Genomic DNA, 18,732 nt, shown 5'->3' with positions numbered 1-18,732 from the left:
GTTTAGCTGCAGAAAGGGAAATCCCGATCTTTAACAGGCTGTTGGCAGCGCCGATTATTAAAGCAGAAGTGAAGAGTTTTTTCTGGCTCGGGTCCCTGCTTTCCTGCCTTTGATTTTCCTTTTTTCTTTGCTGGCTTTCATCAGGACACTCGTTCACCTTTGGGTGATGCCGGACACCGCTTGCTAGATCTGAAAGGAAACATAGGAACAGTGCTAGAATATTTTTAAAAGATGTTTTCCCTGCAAATAATGTTAATCTTGTAGAAGGTGTTGGGGTACATCCCACAGTGATTTGCTGTCCTTCGGTTAATTTGGACTCAAGTCCATGGAAAAATCTGCCTGAAGCAATCTTTTCCCTAAAAAGAGAGAGACATGCCTTAAGCTGATTTGTGAATCCCACTGATATTCCCTTTTTAGCTGCTCTTCCATGAAACAGATCCTAGTTTATCAGCTTGCCAGGCAGGAGAAGTCGGCAGGTACTAATGCTTTAGTGGATCAGAGGCCCTTATCCCAAAGGTGGCATTTGAATTCAAACTGACTCTTGTGGGTCAGTGGCTCTTCCCCCACTTTGCTTTGTCCCACCCAAGCTCTTACTAGTATTCTTTCTTTTCCCTGTGCCGTAGGGTGGCTGTTGGGGAGGGTGGCCAGAACTCCTCTGAGCCCAGAGGCAAGAGGCTTTACTCAAGCACAGGCTTGAGGCGCATGCAGGTGCAAAGGTGTCCATAGCTGTGGTGGTGTTGCAGTGTGTCTGCGTGGATGGAGCACTGAAGGATGAGACTGGTAAACTGCGTTCTTGTGCAGTCAGGATTGGGATGTAAAAGTGCCCCTTCTCTCAGGGACGCTTGGGGAAGGAGCCTCAGTTTGCATTGGGGTCAGCTGGCCAGGAGATGATGACCTAAAGTTGGTTAGATGGGGAAGGACCCTCTGGAGCGATGTGGGGGACTTGTGTTCCTTGACACCCGTAGAAGCCGGCTGCAATTTGCCTGATCTAGCTGTGTTTTCTGATCTTCTCTCCATACTCCACTGAGCTTTGTGGGAGTCCTCCTCTGAAGTGTCTCCAAAGTTGTTAGCTCCAGGTAGCTACTGGCTGAGCGCAATCAGCCCTGGCTCAGGGAGGGGGGGCACAGGAATGCAGGAATGTCTTGTTCCTGGGGCATTTCCTCCTGGGGAAGGAAGATGGGAAGGAATCCTTGTCTGTAAGTAATCCAAGAGCAAAACGTTTCTCCCCTTGCAGACAATGAATCGTTTCAGCGAGCTGACACTGTTATTTGTGGCTCCTGGCAAGCCAGATAAGAGCTTTCTGCCAGGCACTTGCTCAAATCGGTGCCAGCCCCGGCCTTGCTGATTGCCTTTCTCTGTTGCGCTGGGTGGGAGAGGAGCCTTTGTGTACCACCGCAGTAATCACAGTGGTGCTTCTGGGTGAAGGGAAGTTGTTGCCGGTCCCCTTGGTTACACGGTTGCTGATTCTGGTCCTTGTATCTCCAGGCCTTTTTATTTTCCAGAGAGAGGATGCCACTTTGGAGAAGGAATTTTTCCTGCCTGGCTCTGCTTGTGGGGCTGTGAACAGCTATTTCCAAGACCTCTTTCCCCTTGATCTAAATGTTGCACGAGGCTGGTTATACGTGCTTGTTAAACAGGGAATTAAATCACATAGGAATGCTGCTTGCTTGATGTCTTCTCTATTACAGAGGTATGCTTAGAAGTTGAGGCTTTTTAAGTGATTGTGTGGGCTTCAGCTAAGCCGTGAAAAAAGCCTTGTAAACAATAAGCCTTTGTGATGAAGGCAGAGTAAGTGTAATTATCACCTGCCCTATTAAAAATCTTCCCATTTTTGGGCATAACCCAACTAATCAGACAGTGTTGTGCTTTTCCAGATAACTAGGCGATCTTTAAGAGCGGCTCTGGGAAGCAAATGCAAAATGAGCAGCGGACGACAGTGCAGAAGACGCAGAGGGCTCTTGGTCTGAGCCACGAGGATTTGAAGATGTCTGCGTGCAGTGACTTTGTGGAACACGTTTGGAAGCCCGGCTCCTGCAAAAACTGCTTCAACCCGAAGAGTTCCCATCGGCTGCAAACACCCCCAGACGCGGGAGCTTGTGGTGTGCTCCCGAATGGAGTTAGGACCAAGCCAGAGAGCCTCGCATTGGAAGACGAAGGTGTAAATACCTCCCCCTTCTCAAAGCCAACAATTGCTGTGAAGCCAACTATGATAAACTCGGATGTTTCTGACGCGTGGGCGGATGTGAATATGAATGCAGATCTGTCACAGGTAATGATTAATCCAGTCAAAGCATGACTTCCCGTTACTTAGTTCTCCTCAGGAGGACTAGGAATATCTGTTAAAAATGTTTCCTTCCCTTTGTTCTTCCTTCTGGTCTTGACTCAGGTTTTTAAGCCTTATATTGGCTTCTCAAAGTATCTTTGGCTGAAGCTAAATTAGATGTTGCTCATGAGGCATGTGCAAAGGAGCTTAAAAATACATTGTTTAGGAACTTCCGGATTTTAAATGAGGATGTGGGTTAAAGTTACTTTCCTGGGAAGATATACTGGAAAGAAGCCCTGTCTGGTTGCAGTCAGTGCTAACTGGATCCGTGGTCTTTGTTGGTGAGGAAGAAAGCACCCTACCTTCCTCGCCCAGCTCCTTGGGCTCCCAGCATTTGCCAGAACAGTAGTGCCCTCTGGGTGCAGCGCTGCTGCCTGCCTGCAAACTGGCAAGCCAGGTGGTGGGAGTTCTGTTGAAGTGGGTGGCTCACTCCTCTCCCCAACAAGTTGATATCGGTGCTGCCCCAGCCAGGTGGAGTGAAGCCTGGGCTGCTCTCACCCTGCCCATGGCTTAGGTGTATCTCCCATCCTTGCCCCAGAGGAGAGGCAGGGCTCGCCAGCTCTGTTCTTAGCCTCCCATTGCTCTCCTTTGCTTGTCCTCTAGGGATAAAGGGCGCAGGAGTGCTGCTGCCATCCTCGGTGGGGTTTGGTCTGTGCGCGCAGATTTGGCCTGAGGCCGTTTTACGCTATGGGAGCGGGTTCTGCTACTCAGGGGTGGGGGTTCACTTCTCAGGTACGTGTTACCCCTGGCCTCTCCCACTCCTCCTCTCCCTTGGCAAACAGGATAGATCTTCCTCAGATGAAGAGATTTCAGATAGGTTTCCCCACCTGCTTCCCAGTCCCTACTGCTAAGCGTAGCCAAGCTGCCATCCTGGGATAACCTGTGGTAGTCCATGTCTGTGCAGTGTGAAATGAAATTAAAATAAGCAGAGGGAGGTGCAAATATTCCTTCCCTTTCTGAGTCTTTAATTGCATGGTGATTCGCAGACAGCGTGACAGGTCGGACACGTTTCTGGCAGCGAACCCACAGAAAGAGAAAGGAGAATGCCTTATTTCAATGCATTGCTATTGTTGGTAATGCAAGGATTGCAAATGGTCCAGGAAATAGGACAAGTGTAATTTAAGTAGAAAAGGTTTGCGGTAGTTATTGGTGGGGTGAGCACAGAGCAAAACAGATTGTGAATGCCAGAGGACTTTTCTGTGGAGCTGGTCTCTCTCCTCTCTCCTCTCTCCTTCTCTCTTCTCTCCTCTTCTCTCTTCTCTCCTCTTCTCTCTTCTCTCCTCTTCTCTCTTCTCTCCTCTTCTCTCTTCTCTCCTCTTCTCTCTTCTCTCCTCTTCTCTCTTCTCTCCTCTTCTCTCTTCTCTCCTCTTCTCTCTTCTCTCCTCTTCTCTCTTCTCTCCTCTTCTCTCTTCTCTCCTCTTCTCTCTTCTCTCCTCTTCTCTCTTCTCTCCTCTTCTCTCTTCTCTCCTCTTCTCTCTTCTCTCCTCTTCTCTCTTCTCTCCTCTTCTCTCTTCTCTCCTCTTCTCTCTTCTCTCCTCTTCTCTCTTCTCTCCTCTTCTCTCTTCTCTCCTCTTCTCTCTTCTCTCCTCTTCTCTCTTCTCTCCTCTTCTCTCTTCTCTCCTCTTCTCTCTTCTCTCTTTCATTTTGCATATGCACATCCTGACAGCACACTTGTCTCTTTGGCCCATGCAGGTCAGCTGGGGCATGGTTTCTGGCAAACACCTCCTTCTGAAATCAGGAGATGCACAGCGGATCTGCCTTGACAATTTTGGCAATGGTGGTGTGAGAAAGCCTTTCCTTCACAATCCACCGAGCGACTGCTTGTCTTGCTGTCCTCCTAGCTTCTCCATGGTGGGCCTGCGAAGCCTGGAGAGTCGAGTGGAGAGAAATGTCTCCATCCACAGCCTGGTGCTTGTGGGTGAGGTGGGCAAGCAGGAGGACAGAGCCAAAGACAAGTTTGCCCTGCCGCATCGGGCCCTCTGCCCTAGTCCATCTGCCTTAGGGGACAGAAGCACTGCAAACTCCAACAGAAACCCTTCTTCCCAAGCCAAAGAAGGAGCAGCACTCCCCTCGGAGGGTGACTGCGGTCTCCTCTCCTCCGGCTTTGAAAGCGAAGGGGGCGAGTACTGTTCGATCGTGGAGTGCCGCAGAGAACGCTCCGTCTCGCGGGAGCCATGTGGTGCGGAGGGGAAGGGTGCCCGGTGTGAGAAGGAGAGCCCCACTCCCTGCGGGTGGAGGCAGCGGGATGCTCCCGAGATTCCCAAGCCAAGCAGCAGGGCAGTAAAGTTCAACGAAGAGGAGCGCAGAGCTGTGAACGTGGCCTTCTGCATCACGAAAGACCAGGGTGATCCTCTCCCTTATGCTCTGTGTCCAGAGAGAAAAAAGCTGGGTCGACCCTCTGAGCCCGCCACCCTCCCTGAGAGCACAGGGAGCAGCAAGGCGCCTGCCTTTGTTTTATCCCGGGAGGATGAGGACTCACCTCTCCCTGGAGAGCCCTCTGTCCCTGGAGGCCCCCGACCTGAGGGTTCAGGCACTCCTCAGCAGGCTCTGGTGGAGCCGCAGCGCCCTCGCCTCGCCGAGCAAGCCCGCAGTGATCCCATCTATGCCGAGAGCACCAAGAGGAAGAAGGCACAGCTGAAGGCTGTTAGTGGACAGGCAAAAGTGGAGAAGCTGTACCATGGCACTGGGAAGGAGCAAGCTGATGGGACGTGGAGGGATGGTGGCTGGGCTTTGGGTGGTGAGAAAGAATACCAGGACTCCACCAGCCAGGTGGCTGCAAAGATAACTATAATGACTGCACACACTGAGGATGATCACAAGACAATATTCCTCAGTAGTCCTGACTCGGCAGTGGGAGTTCAGTGGCCATGCATCAGCCCCACTTCCCACCCTGATTTTGGGACTTCATCACCTGCCATTGAGCCTGGAGAGATTTTTCAAGCATCTGGAAGTGAAAACAGCCCAAGATTTCATCTGGCAGCTCCTGCCAAGACCTCTGTTACTGAGAGTCCAGCCATTCCACCGAAGATGTCCAAAAACAGCCAGCCAGGTAACGAGGGGAACCACATGCCCCCGGTAAGCTCCCACATGGCAAGGTTTGGTGATGACAACACCCACAGTGGAGCTGGTGTTCAGCTGCTGCCACGGAGCTGTACAGACACAGGTGCCTTTGGGGTGTCCCCTTCTCCATGCACTCATCTCAATGGGGTCTCTGCAGAGGAGTCCAGCAGAGGCCTGTCAGGCTTGTCCTATGACAGGAGGCAGAAATACTACACCCCAACATGGACCAAGCAGTGCCGGATAGAGGAGGAGGAGGAGGAGGAGCAGGAGCTCTTAACCCACTCATGGGCAGTGGGAGCTGAGAATGGAAGAGCTGGTGCTGACCTTGTGGATGACAGCCTGATGCTGGAGAACCAAACTGGGATCAGCAAATCATCGTCTTTTTCCTTTGATTTTCCTAAAGACAAGAGCAATGGTGTGGAGTTTGTACCGCCGCCGCCGCCGAAAAAGCAGTCCAGGTACAGCCCTGTGAGTGTGTGCGTGGTGGTCTGTTTGCCATTTGCAATTGGGCTGTTTGCTGCAGGGACTGGTAGACTGGAAGGTGCTTCCTGTTCTTTTTTTATTTCCTTTTCTGTTCAAAGGTGGGCTTTCAGGAGTGTGGGAGGTGACTGCATGGCTGAAAAACTACTTACTTTTTTACTCTGAAAAGCTGTCAGATCTTTGCAAGTCCTGGTTCGAATGCCATGTGTACTTGCAAAAACCCTTCAGGGCTGCAAGGTACAGCCTTGGGTTCCAATATTCAAGTGAGAACAAGGTCTGTGTCTGGGATGGCTGGTCTTTCCCAGGTCAGCTTCATTCTGTCTCAGCACAGTCCCTTGATGTTGAATAGGATAGAAAATCTGGGGCTGCGAGCCCCTCTTGTAGGTGGAACTGGGCAACTTCTCTTGGTGCTAATAGCAATGACCTCAGAAATCCTTGTTTTCAGTTTGGCTCTAATGTCTTTTTGCTTTTGAGGTTAACTCTTGAAGCTGCAGTTTCCCAGGGAGGACTCCTTGCCTATAAACAGGTAATTGGAGCTTGCTTAACGTGCACCCAAGATGTGTGGGAGCCGCCTGGCTTTCCTCTCACCGCCCTCCTGGAAGTCAGGTTTGCAGGCAGGGTGACAGCAGGCCCTAGAAAACAAATGTGAATAAGGGAGAGCTGTTAGTCTGGGAAGGAAGTAGCTCTGCTAAGTAATTAAAAAACCAGACTTCTGTTACTTTGTGTGCTTTCAGCATCTGCAGCTGAAGTATAAAAAAAAAAAAAAAAGGAAAGAAAAAAAGATAAAATGGAGGAAGAAAAATTTATTTCCTTGCCATGCAACTAACGGATTAGGTTGTCTGATCATAGTGGGGAGGGATACTTTTACATTCTGCAGATGTTCTGTATTTGCTTTATTGTGTGTGTCACTTTTGTTACCTGGAACTGTGCATTGCACAACAGGTTTGACTCCAGCTCCTTCATTCAAAAGGTGAGAGAAGAAGGGATGAGTGTTCAGAGGAAAACTTGCTCTTGGGGTCCCTGGTCAAGCTTACGCATAGGCATCAGGTAGAGACTGTGGTTGAGCTGGCCCATCCTCTGTTTCGTTTTCACACTAAATTTTCAATGTTTTTAGGGTTGGGCTAGCCCAGGGAACTAACATTTTACTAAGACCAAGTTGTGAACAAATTAAGTTTATCAAGGAAAGGGAAGGGATGAACAAGAGGCTTTAGTTCTCCTTAATGCTGGGCTTCCTGCTGTGATGCAGGATGTCTGCTGAAGTCAGAGGAAAGAAAAGGTCCACAAGCAAGTGAGCACAAAGATGAGCTTTATTGCCTTTAAAATCAAAGAGGACACTAAGATATGCTTTAGCTTTGACCTTGTGAACTTCCTTTCATGGCTGCTGCTACTTGGTGTGTCCTATCAGCCTGTGACTTGGGGATGTATTTGCAACGTGATATGATGCTGTCAAGCAGTGATCATTTAGGAAATGCCAAGTTGCCTGCTGAAAGTCCTCTAGGACCTGATTCCTTCCCCTGCAGAGCAGAGATCACTGGACAGGCTAGAAGGGTGGTGGCACTCAAACTCAGCTGTACATATCCCAGCAGCATCTTCCACTTGCAGTGCTAGAACCCCCTTCCACTCATGAAGGAGCAGTCATGTGGAGCCCTTTGTCCATGCTGGGGTCAAGGATGCTTCCCTGGCAGTGCTCGGAGTCTCTTTTCTGCCTTATTGAGGGCTGGGAGTGGAGGCAGGAGGCTGCTTAATGTGTCAGGGTGTCTCCTTGGCTGGGTGACTTGGACTAGCTGAGTTCCAAGCCAGGAGCATGCCCTGCTGTTGCCCTCCACGTGGAGTTACGATCTGTCCTGACAGGTGTAGAGTATTTTCAGCTCCTTGGAGGGGCTGTTTCATGCTACTGGTGTGATTGGGCTGTGCCAGCTGTAACAGTTGCTTCTGAGTCCTTTTGAAAGTATCTGTGAGCTAGAAAGCCTGTGTGAAAGCAGGCAGGGAAACTGAGTTCAGGGAACACTTGACATCTGTGACTGGGATCTCTGTCAGAGCCATAAACCCTGCTGGGTGGTTGAAGTAGTTGGTGGTGTTACTCTTACTCTCTGTGGCTGTAGGCTCTGCGTTGTGCTACATGTATTTGTCTCGTAAATGCCTTGGTGCCTGCAGCTGAGCCTTGTGGCACCTTACTCAAAGAGCACAGCCCTCCCTCCGGCTACCAAACCCCTGCGCGCCGGCCTGAGGAGCAATCAGATGGCAGGTTTCGCAAGCCATGCAAACCCAGATGGTTTTGTTTGTTTGCTTTGAGGGTGCTCTCCTTTTTTGTCTCAAGCGTGGCTTCTCTGAGCGTGTTGATGCAGGAACCAGGGTGTTGTCTCCTGCGCGTGGCGGTGGGAGGGATGGCTACGTGCACAACTGGTTAAAATCACCATAGCGGGATTGTGTTACCCTGGGCAGTCCTTGCTTGCAGCTTTGGGTCATGACATGACTCTGGCCTGGTGCGAGAGGAACATCTCCTCTGGTCCTTCTGGGCTGCAGCCAAATACCTGAAGAAGGGAGGAGGTCTTGCACACAAAGATGACTCTGAGACACATCCACACCCTCCTAGGCCCAGACAGTCTGTGAGTATGTGCTTGTCTGTAATGGAAGAACCACTGACACTTCTGTTATGCCTACGTAGTCGCTCGCTCCAAGATGCTCTCTAGTGGCACAGCTGCAAAGGCTCCTTTGATGGATGGATGGAGATGAAGCCAGTGTAGACCTGGTTGTGGCACAGTCTTGGGGCTTCAGGCTTAGCAATCAGGGTTCATTTCAGCTGCAGGAAAGGCATGTAACCATCCTTTTTCCTTCTAGATCTCAAGCTGCAGCAATGTATTTGATTTCATGCTGGAAGATGAAGCCTGCCTGTTTGACTTTCCTAATTAAATTTAATTGCTTATTTTAAAGAAAGCTTGCATGTTTGTTCAAACTAGTTTTAAAGCAGAGAAAGAGAAGGTGAGTCTGTAGATTTTTTTGTTCATCTTGGCTCTAACAATTAAAAGAGAAAAAGGTTTTTACAGGGTAAATTCCTGACAGGCACTGAGGAAACTGATTTTGCAGTAAACTGTCTCTTAGGATGGCGGAAGGAGTGATTTTAGGAAGTTTTAGAAGTTGATGCAGAAAAGGAAAATAATGAATTTTTACCTGTTTCATCCTATATAAAGCTACTCTGGACCTCTTGCGACTGCTTCTGCATACAGCCCTTTTTTCCTGCTTGTTTGAAAGGTTATAGCTATTTAAGGTTTGCTTGGAAAATGAGTTTAATTACAAGAGGAAAGAGATTGGAAAGGGAAGATGGTGGGTGGTCTTCCAAAAGATGGGAAGACAGTTGGCTAAGGAAAGGGCTCACCAGGGGAACTAGGATTCCCAGGGCTTACATGTGCAATGATGATTTAAAGGTTCTTTGGTGTGAAATGCTCTAGCATGGCCTTCAGTTTCTTGGCATGAGGAATGAATCTTTGATGAAATTTATGTCTCTCTTATGCAGAGGGTCAGGCTAAATGATCCTCACGGTTCCTTTGAGCCTGCAAAACCTGAATGGTTAATTTATTTCATGTTCCTCTTAAAGAAAGGAAACAGTGATGCTGTTTTGCATCTTGAGCTCTTGGCTCTTGAGCTGTTTTCATCATAATTATGCCACCTTCAAAAGGCAGTGCCATAGATAGCTTCTGAAATTTGCTGAATGTGCTCACTTGGGGTAACAAAAGTGTGTAGCACGACACATCCTGACACCCGCCATCGCTGAGAAGCAGCCAAGACAAATGAGCTTGAGGTGTGCCAAGACTGCACGTTACGGTGCTGCTGCCGCCGCCACTTTTTGCTAGAGGGAAAACAACCCAAAACAAAGGTGTAACGGGAAACCGACGATGTTTGGAATTGGATCATCAGGAAAAGAGCCAGGTTTGTTCCTCTCTGGGGAGGTGGCACTGGCTGGTGGGACTGTGCTGTGTGTTTCTTGCCAGGAATTGGTTTATGACAGATCACTGCTGCCCCCCAGGCAGAATATTCCCCTTTTCTTCCTACTCCCAAGGTACTTGTTTCTTTTTGGAGCTCAGTCTCAGGGTCTAACTCAGTGACAAAGCAGACTGGCTGCTTGCAGCTGCTGTGGCAATTACAAATGCAATTGGAAGTCACATGGGTCCCAAATTTTGACACTCTTCTTCATGACTGTGGGTGACAGCAGAGACTTGCTGTTTGATCTAGGAGAAACCAAATTTATTAGTATTAAAATAATAAAATAAATAATAATAAATAAATAAGAAACTCTAGGTGGAAGGTATGTAATGAATAATTAAATAAGTAAATCCAGCAAAGAAGGGGGGGTATGGCTCAACCAGGAGAGAGAATCATGCTCCAGGACAGGGAGGGCATACACCTTTTGGATCCCCTCTGTGTTTTTTGTCTGAAACTAATCGGGAATTTCTCATGCTGGTCCTGCCAGTAGATAATTTTTAAAAGGTTGTGATTTATCAGCCAATCTTTTAGGAGATATTGTTTCTTTTAAAATGAAAGTCATTCGCTTTTCTGTGTTTCCTATCTTGCCCCTGAAAAAAGCACAGAGTTGGAAATTTAAATGAGATTACTTGTTCTCTTCACCACATTAGAACATGCAGTGATTTAATTTTTGACCCATGTACCATCTTAATTCTGCACCCCATCCGAATTTCCCCTTGCACCTTCTGACTCCAGACCTTTATTTTAACTTAACCTGTACTACATAAAACCTTTTTGGTCCAGGGATGAGTGGCGTAGTCCTCTGGATAGAGCTAGGAGTGTTTAAAAATCTTCCTTTTCCCTCACCTTGATTTTGGTTTCCACACATTTCCCAGCTGGTAGCAGTAGGATAAGTACAAATCCAAGCCTTAAATGTTGTAAGCTCCTGTATGCTGGTTTTTAGCTGCCCTGTGCATCCAGGAGAAGATGCTGGAAGAAACAGCAGTGGAAGGAGGAAGAAGACAAAAAGTGCTTCCTCTTGTGTAGTAATTATGCCCAGTCATGTGTTGTGTCTGATGCTGTAATGCAGCCTGGCTTTTCTCTCTGCTGTGCATTAGTTCCAGTACTTTCTTTTTTTTTTGGGAGGGGGACAGGGTGTCCTGTTGACGTTATCACTGGCCTTCTCCCAGAGTGCGTTTTGGTTTGTGGTGGTTTGTGTGTTCCTTCCCCTGTTGCATGATCGATAAAGCTCAGCATCTCTGATATCTGTTCAAGTCCCATCATCTGTGCTGAGAACTCAGCTGTGCTGAGGGACCTACTCCTGCCAGCAGAGCAACGCTGGGAAACCCCCGTGATGGGGCTGCAGAGTGGGTGCTCCTTGTGATCGGGTCTCTGCGTGGGGCAGAGGTGGCTTCCAGTGTCCTCCATCACTGCCAACAGGCTGCGCATGTGATGGCCACTGGAAAGGAGCAAGCTTTGCAGCTCTTGTGTCTGAGTGGCTTTCTCCCTCTCTCAAAACGTCTCTGCCCCTTGCACTTTTGGAAGGTAACCAGATCTGCGTGCCAAATCTCATGCAGGAAATTGAAGCCAAAGGCATGCCTGGAGTCTGAGGGATGCCTGGGGCAATATCCCAAGGCACGTGTGTCTGCTGCAGTGAGGGGAGCAATGCTTTGGTGTCCGTCTTCACTCTCTCTCCAAGAAGTGCAAGGCATGCAGTCAGCAATGCTGGAGTCCCACCACAGCATCAGGTGGGACCCTGATCTGTCAACAAATGTGAAATTAAACACATAGCTACTGCTCGAATTGAATCACAGTAAAGATGAAGCATGCCCTGGCCGGAGGTGCAATGTGGAGCATGGCAAATTATTTGGGTCCCTTTACAATGTTGTAGAACTCCAAACTGTGGTGGGTTTTTTTGTTTTGGTTTGTGGGGTGTTTTTTTTTCTTTTTTCAAGACCACTGTTTTCAACCTTGACTCGTTTTAGGCAGGACTGTGGGAACCATGTGGAAAGCCAGCTGGGTGAAATTGTTCAGGATGGGAAAACGGGAATAGTGAATGGGAAGGGCTGCCTGAATATACCATCGTGTTGCATGGAGGATGTTGAGTAATTGAAGTGTATTTAAAGCCACTAGCATAATTTAGAGATCTGGAAATCCTGTCTTTTTAGGTTATTAGGCTGGGAGAGCCGACTCTTGTGACCTGTTCTTTATACACTGGCACATGAAGGAGGCTCTGGTTCTGCTCTTGAATCTGCTGCTTACCTTTAAGGTGCTGAGCATGGATTTTTGAAATGGAGATAAATTAACCACTACTACACCTTTCTGAAGGGGAGCAATCATGAGGATTTCTTCAGGTTTAAGATGGGGCTCTCTATTTCCAATATCCTTTGGTGAAAACGGTGAGATGGAGAATAGCCACCTGTGCCCCTGCAGTCACGTGTGGTGGGAAGGAGCAGTGCCAGAGCAGGAGCAGTTTGGGCTAGCTGTAAATCAAGATCCCTCAGGCTGTTGCAGTGATGGGCTGTTCAGCTCTTGGGGTGGAATTTTACTGGAATGGGAGAGTTTGACTCTAGCAAGTGTTTTCAGTAATTCTTTGGTATAGTGAACAGTATTTTAATCTGCAGGCTGCAGCCTGGGCTTCAAGCAGCTAGTAGGAAAAGAGGGAGATGTAAAGTGGAGAGGGAGATGTAAAGTGGAGATATTTCCAGGCGGTATTAGCTGGCCTGGCTGTAACAAGAGCAGGATGTCGTTTAAGCGGCAAACAATTTCTATTTCGGTGTGCCTATTCAGGAACTGCATTTTACATAAGTCACGGCGGTACAGGGAGGAAACGGGGCTCTCTGTACATCTGACTTCACCGCAATGTTGAGCTCAGCAAAGGCAGCAGCCAGCACGGTTCTGGCAGACACCGCATTGCGCCCGTGTTGCTTGGAGGAATAGGTGTGGCTGCGCACGGTGGACCTTGGACCCCACCGAGCAAAGTTCCATCTCTCTCTGAGTGCGGGAATGGTAAGGCAGCTCTGCGGATTTGTGTTTAAGTCATGGGAAGGAAACAGAAATGCACCAACTTTTCTTGGGGGTGGGTGAGAGGGGAGGAATGTGTTAGAAAACGTCTCATCTGTGCAAATCGAGAGTGGCTCTCTTGCAAAATCTTCTTCTTTTGTTAGGGATTCAAATGCTTCCTTCATTCTTGCCAGGTCAGACAGTGCACCCGCATGGACGTGCACCCATGTGGTTTTTTTCCCCCCAAAATACCAGAAGTTAAACATCTGAGAAAGTTATAGGATAAAGATATATCTTTATATATATTTTTTTTTAAAGAAGGTATTTAAGACCACTTGGTTGCTTTCAACAGCATTAATCGTAACAGAGCTAAAAACCTCAATCTGTCTCTCTCAATCTCTCTCTCTTCTTATTTTTCAACTTTGACTTGTGTGGTGCATTGTGAAGCTTTGTACATCATCCCCAAGAGGTTTGCCATGGTAAACTCATCACTGGTGCAAGACTAGTGTCTCTGCTGAGTTATAGCTGAGGTGGTTTTTAGAGCCTTATTTTCATCAGCCCCTGAGTATTTTTAGACCGAGGCTGCTCAGGCAAATGAGGAAGTCTGGCAGAAGTTTCTTCCGGGCTTCTCATACATGCTGCTCTCCATGTGGTGGTGTGGACACGAGAGTAAGTGCTTTGTCTGGATGGGGAAAGAAACATTTCTCAATCTTCAAATAAAAATTGCTCATGGCATCTGCTGTGCTTGGAGGTTTTGGAAGAGGAGGGATCCTGTGCGCGTGAACAGGGTGCCACAAGAAAACGGCCGTGCACGTCTTTTGTTTGTCTTTCTCAGCAGCCGTTCAGCCGTCTGATTAGGAAACGCCGGATCCCTTCCAGCAAGATAGCTGGTGGAAGTCCTTTTTCTTTTTTACAAGTCTTTTATTAACCTTTTTACATTCTTAATCAACAACGTGTTGAATTTTATCAGCAGATTGGCAGTTTTACTTAAAAAATGTGGACCGATAACCTTTGTTTGCTGGCCAATAGAGAGTCTGAACTGTACCAAAGCTAGGAATGTGTGTGCTCTGGTGTGCCGCTTGATTTCAACAGTTTCTGTTGTTTTCCAAGGAGGAAAAAATGAAGAAAATGCAGGAGAAATTCTTTATCTTAGTGAAAAGTCCTGTTTGCCTACAAATGATCACTCTAACTGTGACCTGGCAGGTTATAAACCCAGTTTATGTTTTTGTTTTCATGGGGGTTTTTTTGTTTGTTTTTTTGTTTTAAGATCGAAGCTGCGTGGAAAACTGTAGGTCTTGCATTAAAAGCCGCATCATAGGTCCCGAGTTTGGCAGACACTTTTTTTCTGCAGAGGTGCTGCTTCTTTCTGAAGGTGTCTATTGTTACTGTGATGCACTGAGGAGACGACAGCTGCTAGGGATGGACTCTTCTTCCATTTATGTCTCCACCATGAAGGAACTGGGTTCTGACACCCAGCCTCAACCTGCCCTTCTGTAAATGGGAGGAGTGATGCCACTCCCTTCCCTTGAGAACTTTACTGAAGGCAAACACTGGTGAGTCCCCACTCCCCAGTGATGGTGGCCAAGATGGGATGTGGTCCACAACCCCACATGTGCTAGGCAAAGGAGGCACAGATGGGCTGGGTGCTGTTGGCTCAGTGGTTCTCTCTCTGCTCAAGCACAGCTGGTTTGTCATGGGGGGCTGGCATGGGGGCTGCAAGCCTATAACCTGCTCAGTGGCAGTGGGATGCGATCCCCAGGTGCCGGAGAAAGAAGAAAAGTGCACAAGAATGAGATGCTGTGGTGTGGTAAAAGGCTGTACAGTGTCTGTATAGATGGGCAGGGACCAAGCTAAGGCTGCTCTCAGCTTGAGTCTTCATGCACAAATGCATGCAGGGTATATCCTGACTCTTCTCTTTCACTGTCTCTAGGCATGCTCTGAAAATGAACCCGAGTAATGCTGAGTTGGAGAGGGTCAGCAACAGCTCTGCCGAGAGCCTCAGCCCACCTTTCAGGAGCGTCCACGTCAGCTTCACGGCTGGCTCCACCGATAGCCTCAACTCAGACGCGCAGACCGGCAGTGATGGCAGTAAGTGACCACTGGATGTGGGAGCGGTATCATTGGACATGAGGAAGGAGTTACCTCCATCCTGAGGCCCACTGCTGGGGCAGCATCTTCAGAACAGGGATCATGAGGGTCTGATCACCTAGTTTCCCCAGCAGCCCTTCATCTTTCCACTTCTCCTACTCTTCTGCCTCTCGGTGCACTTAATATGAATGTGGCAGAGGCAGGCCAGCATCATGGGCTTTTTCCTCTCTCACTTGACAAGTGCCAAAATAATTCATCCTGAAGCTCTCCTCTTGTCTGGATAAAACCTCCATCTGAAAGCAGCTGTCCTTATCCTGCTTGTGCTTCATACGTGGCACAAGGTCACAAGTAGCCCTGCCATAGGAAGTCCCCCATAGATTGAAGGAGTACCAGAAGGAGTCTTGTGCTAGAGGTGATCTCTCACTGTGTTCCCAGCTATTTCTTGAAGGGGAAAAAATCTGCCTGCACTCGTTTAACTGAGATTAAAAAATACTTACTATGAAGTCACTTTTTTCATCGGTGCGTAACTTAGACATGCACTAACGTGTTCAGCAGCTCAGAAAGCATTTCCTTTGCAAAGGCAACCTTCATGTAGTAGAAGTTCTGTCTTTCCAAGAGCAACAATGTGCAGCAATAAAATTAAGAGCCAGAGCTCTGGAAACTCCATTTTTCCACCACTAACTTGGAGTCTGAGAGTGAGACCATGCCAGGAAATTGTACAGGAGGAAGAAAAAGCTCACATATGTTGGATCTTTACTTGCTGGGCAAAAAAGCAATTTGCTGTCAAAAATTATATGGGGCAAGAGAATTTCTCGGCCTCCACTAAGAGAAGCAACTGTTTCAGCTTATCTCAGGAAAGCTAAGTTTTTAAATGAATAACTCGAATGCAATTTTTCTTGCTGATGCAGGCAAGAAGCTATGCAGTCAATCACTGAGTGAGGTCAGCTCAAATTAACTGGCTATGCTGTTAGATGTTAAAATATGAAGTAGAGGGGAGCTTTTAAGTCCTTGACATGCAGAAGGTCTCTACACGGAAGGTGCAGAGGACTGTTAGGAAAGTTGTGGAAGGTTTTCATTTGTTACCCTGTGCTTGGGGCAGAGCCCAGGAAACTGTAAAAAAAAAAAAAAAAAAAAAAGGTAAGAGCAGTTTGGCATTTGTAGGCTAGGTGTGTGGAGCGGTTGACAAAGGTTCCAGTGCTGACATTTGTTCTGTAAGATTCTGTCAGGTAAATCTTGCCTCTCAAAGTGGGGATTGAGCTGCATGTCCTGGCATAGATGCACCTGTTGAGTTGCTCTTGGGCTGCATGCTGAAGAATTTCTCTTGGCTGTATCCTCTGTCAAAGCCCCTTGGACTGGAAGTGATCCCTGCCTGTGGCTTTTGACTGGGTTTTAACAGAGGGGATCTTTCTCACAGACCAGTCGGTTATGATGCAGATGTCAGGGTTTTTGTTAAAGCTTGGGGCATGCATCTCTGTTGAACCATGGGCTCCACAGTTAACTGTGCAGCTGGAGAGCAGCTGAAACTGGAGAGCAGTCAATTGCTTGATGGCTGGGTGTACAATGCAGGTAGACACCTGGGCCAAGGGCCCAACAGCAGTCAGATAGCTTGGCACCCAGGAACGGGGCAAAAAGAGACGTGTGCTGATTCACATTTTCTACAGAGCTGTTTCTCAGCATGTTGTCAGAAATGGGGTGCTCAAACTGCCTTGCATGGGAAGCTCATCTTCTGCAGTAATCCAAAATCATTGCTGCTCATTCCTGGGGTGTTTCTCAATGCTGTTGCTTTGGATGGGGTGTATCACACCAGGAGCATACAGGCAGCCTTAGCAGTGGAGGGGACAAATGAAAATTGATGTTATGCTACCAGACTCTGGTGAGGAGGCACAGGGACAGGTAGTGCCAGCATCCACTCGTCCATCCATCCATCCATCCATCCATCAGGTAGCTGAGAGCTCGGGGACCTGCCCTTGCCTCAGATGGTGAGCAGCTAACGGAGATTGCTGTTCTGGCACAGCTAGTACAGCTTTCAGCCTGCATGTGACACACCAAGACAGGCCGGGAGCTTGGGGGTCTGAGCCCCTGCACTTGGAGGTTGTGTGGTTATTCGTGAGAGCTGGTGAGTCACTAGGGTTGTGTCGGAGACAAGTGCCTGCTACGGGCTCACATGAAACTGCCTCGGGGCGTTCCTGTGGAGCAAGCAGAAAGACACTGTGAGGAAGTGCCTGCTGGCAGCTGAACCCTCACCAGCAAGCAGCCTTGTGAGGAGGAAGGATGGCTTCCTACCACTCTGCAGCTTTGGAAGCTGGGTTCAAAGAAAGCAATAGATCCCACTATCTGCTGAGCTTGCTTGGAGGAAAACCCCACCATGCACCTTTCATGCTCTACTCTTGCATGCAAAGTGTTAGCAGAGCTCAGGTTTATCAAGAGTCCCACCTGTCATTCAAATGGTGTAGAAAATTCACTGAAATAATTATGTCTCTTCTCTTACTTTCCCCTACAAAGCCCTCCACTCCTCATTTGTTCTGTCTCCACAGATGGAAATTAGTGCTCTTTCTTTCAATATCAAATCATCTTTCTTTCTTTTATTTTATTTTTTTCTTTTTTCCCTTCCCAAGTGTATTGCCTGGCTCCAGTCTGGCCAGGGTAGGAGAATAGCTGCTACAGCTGCCTTAAATGAGCCAGCCATCCCAACCCAATCCATGTGCAGATAGCACGTGGAGCTGCTTGGGGTTTAGTGGTACGTAGCAGGGCCAGGCTGCCCTCTGAGCAAAGAGGTCTGCCACTAAGCTGGGGGACAGGCAGCAATGGGGAGGACGAATTTTTTCAGGAGGATGGAAATTGCCAAAATCCCAGGCCTTGCCCAGTGACCCTTACCCAGTGTGGGGCAGAGAGAGAGGTTCTTGGGGTGCTCTGGTACAGCCAGAGGGCCGGAGCTGTGTAGTGTGAGTCACTCTCTCCTTATCACGCCATGCTGCTGAAGCACTGGGTGGCAGTTCCCAGGTGAAACAGGCTGTGTTTAAGAGATTGTCCTCATATCCCAAGTGCTTCGTTCTTACCTCCCTGTGGATGACATCACAGCTTAAATATTTACCCTCTACCAGCTTTTTACTACTGTGTATGCAGTTCATAGGGGAGTGGTTTCGGGGAGGGGGAGAGTTTCTGTAGATGGCTGGTTGCAGCCTGCTTTGCAAACTTGCTGTATTAAACTGGATTAAATCCCTCACCTCTCCAGTGAAGCTTTGTAGTCATGAGTAGATGAGAACTGTGCGCTGGGTTCAGGCCTAACCCGGCTTGCTGTTTTGTTCCTAGCCAAGGCCCTGGGAAGGGTAGCCTGTGGGGGTGGCAGGGACATGGAAAGGGACCTGCGCTCCCAGCCTGCAAGAGCCACTCATGGCGTCTTCTTCTGTGTCACTGTTTTCCAGGGCGCTCATCTGAGCCGAACCACTCGCCCCCTCCAGCTGAGAGCCAAGTGTTTCCCCCTGTCCCTTTCCTTCCTGTCCCCGGTGAGGATGGTCCTGCCTCTGCCCCCAGCTGCCCGCCCCCACTGCCCCAGAAGAAGACAGTGAGCAGAACGGTGTCCTCCCCAGATGGCTTTTTTGGGGGACAGGCGTCTTCAGGCAGAGCAGCCGGTGCTGCCAGCCCCAGACTGAATGTCAGCCACTCCGAGAGCAATGTCTGCCTCCGAGAGGAGCCTCCCTTCGTCCACCCAGCCAGCCTGGGGGGCCGCCCCGGCCCCTTCTCCTCCTCTGAGTCCCTGGAGAAAGGCTCCAAAGGAAATGGCTACTGGGGCTCAGCCTCTGGTAAGAGCACAGGGGCTTGTG

General features: G+C 48.7%; 1 protein-coding gene across 1 annotated transcript in view; it reads left to right on the top strand.

Moving 5' to 3' along the window:
• Nucleotides 1-1,912: 1,912 nt before the first annotated feature.
• Nucleotides 1,913-18,732, top strand: part of PRAG1 (PEAK1 related, kinase-activating pseudokinase 1) — a 21,952-nt gene continuing 5,132 nt past the window's right edge. The window contains 4 exon segments of the mRNA XM_029087361.1: nt 1,913-2,269; nt 4,016-5,841; nt 14,754-14,911; nt 18,334-18,732. The exon segment at nt 18,334-18,732 is cut by the window's right edge and continues 8 nt beyond it. Of these exon segments, the coding sequence (XP_028943194.1) occupies nt 1,913-2,269; nt 4,016-5,841; nt 14,754-14,911; nt 18,334-18,732 (2,740 nt within the window).

The sequence above is a fragment of the Antrostomus carolinensis genome, unplaced genomic scaffold (genome assembly GCF_000700745.2).
Source record: "Antrostomus carolinensis isolate BGI_N321 unplaced genomic scaffold, ASM70074v2 scaffold39501, whole genome shotgun sequence".
NCBI lineage: Eukaryota > Metazoa > Chordata > Aves > Caprimulgiformes > Caprimulgidae > Antrostomus > Antrostomus carolinensis.
The sequence above is the reverse complement of the archived record's forward strand: the minus strand, read 5'-3'. Positions and strand labels throughout refer to the sequence as shown.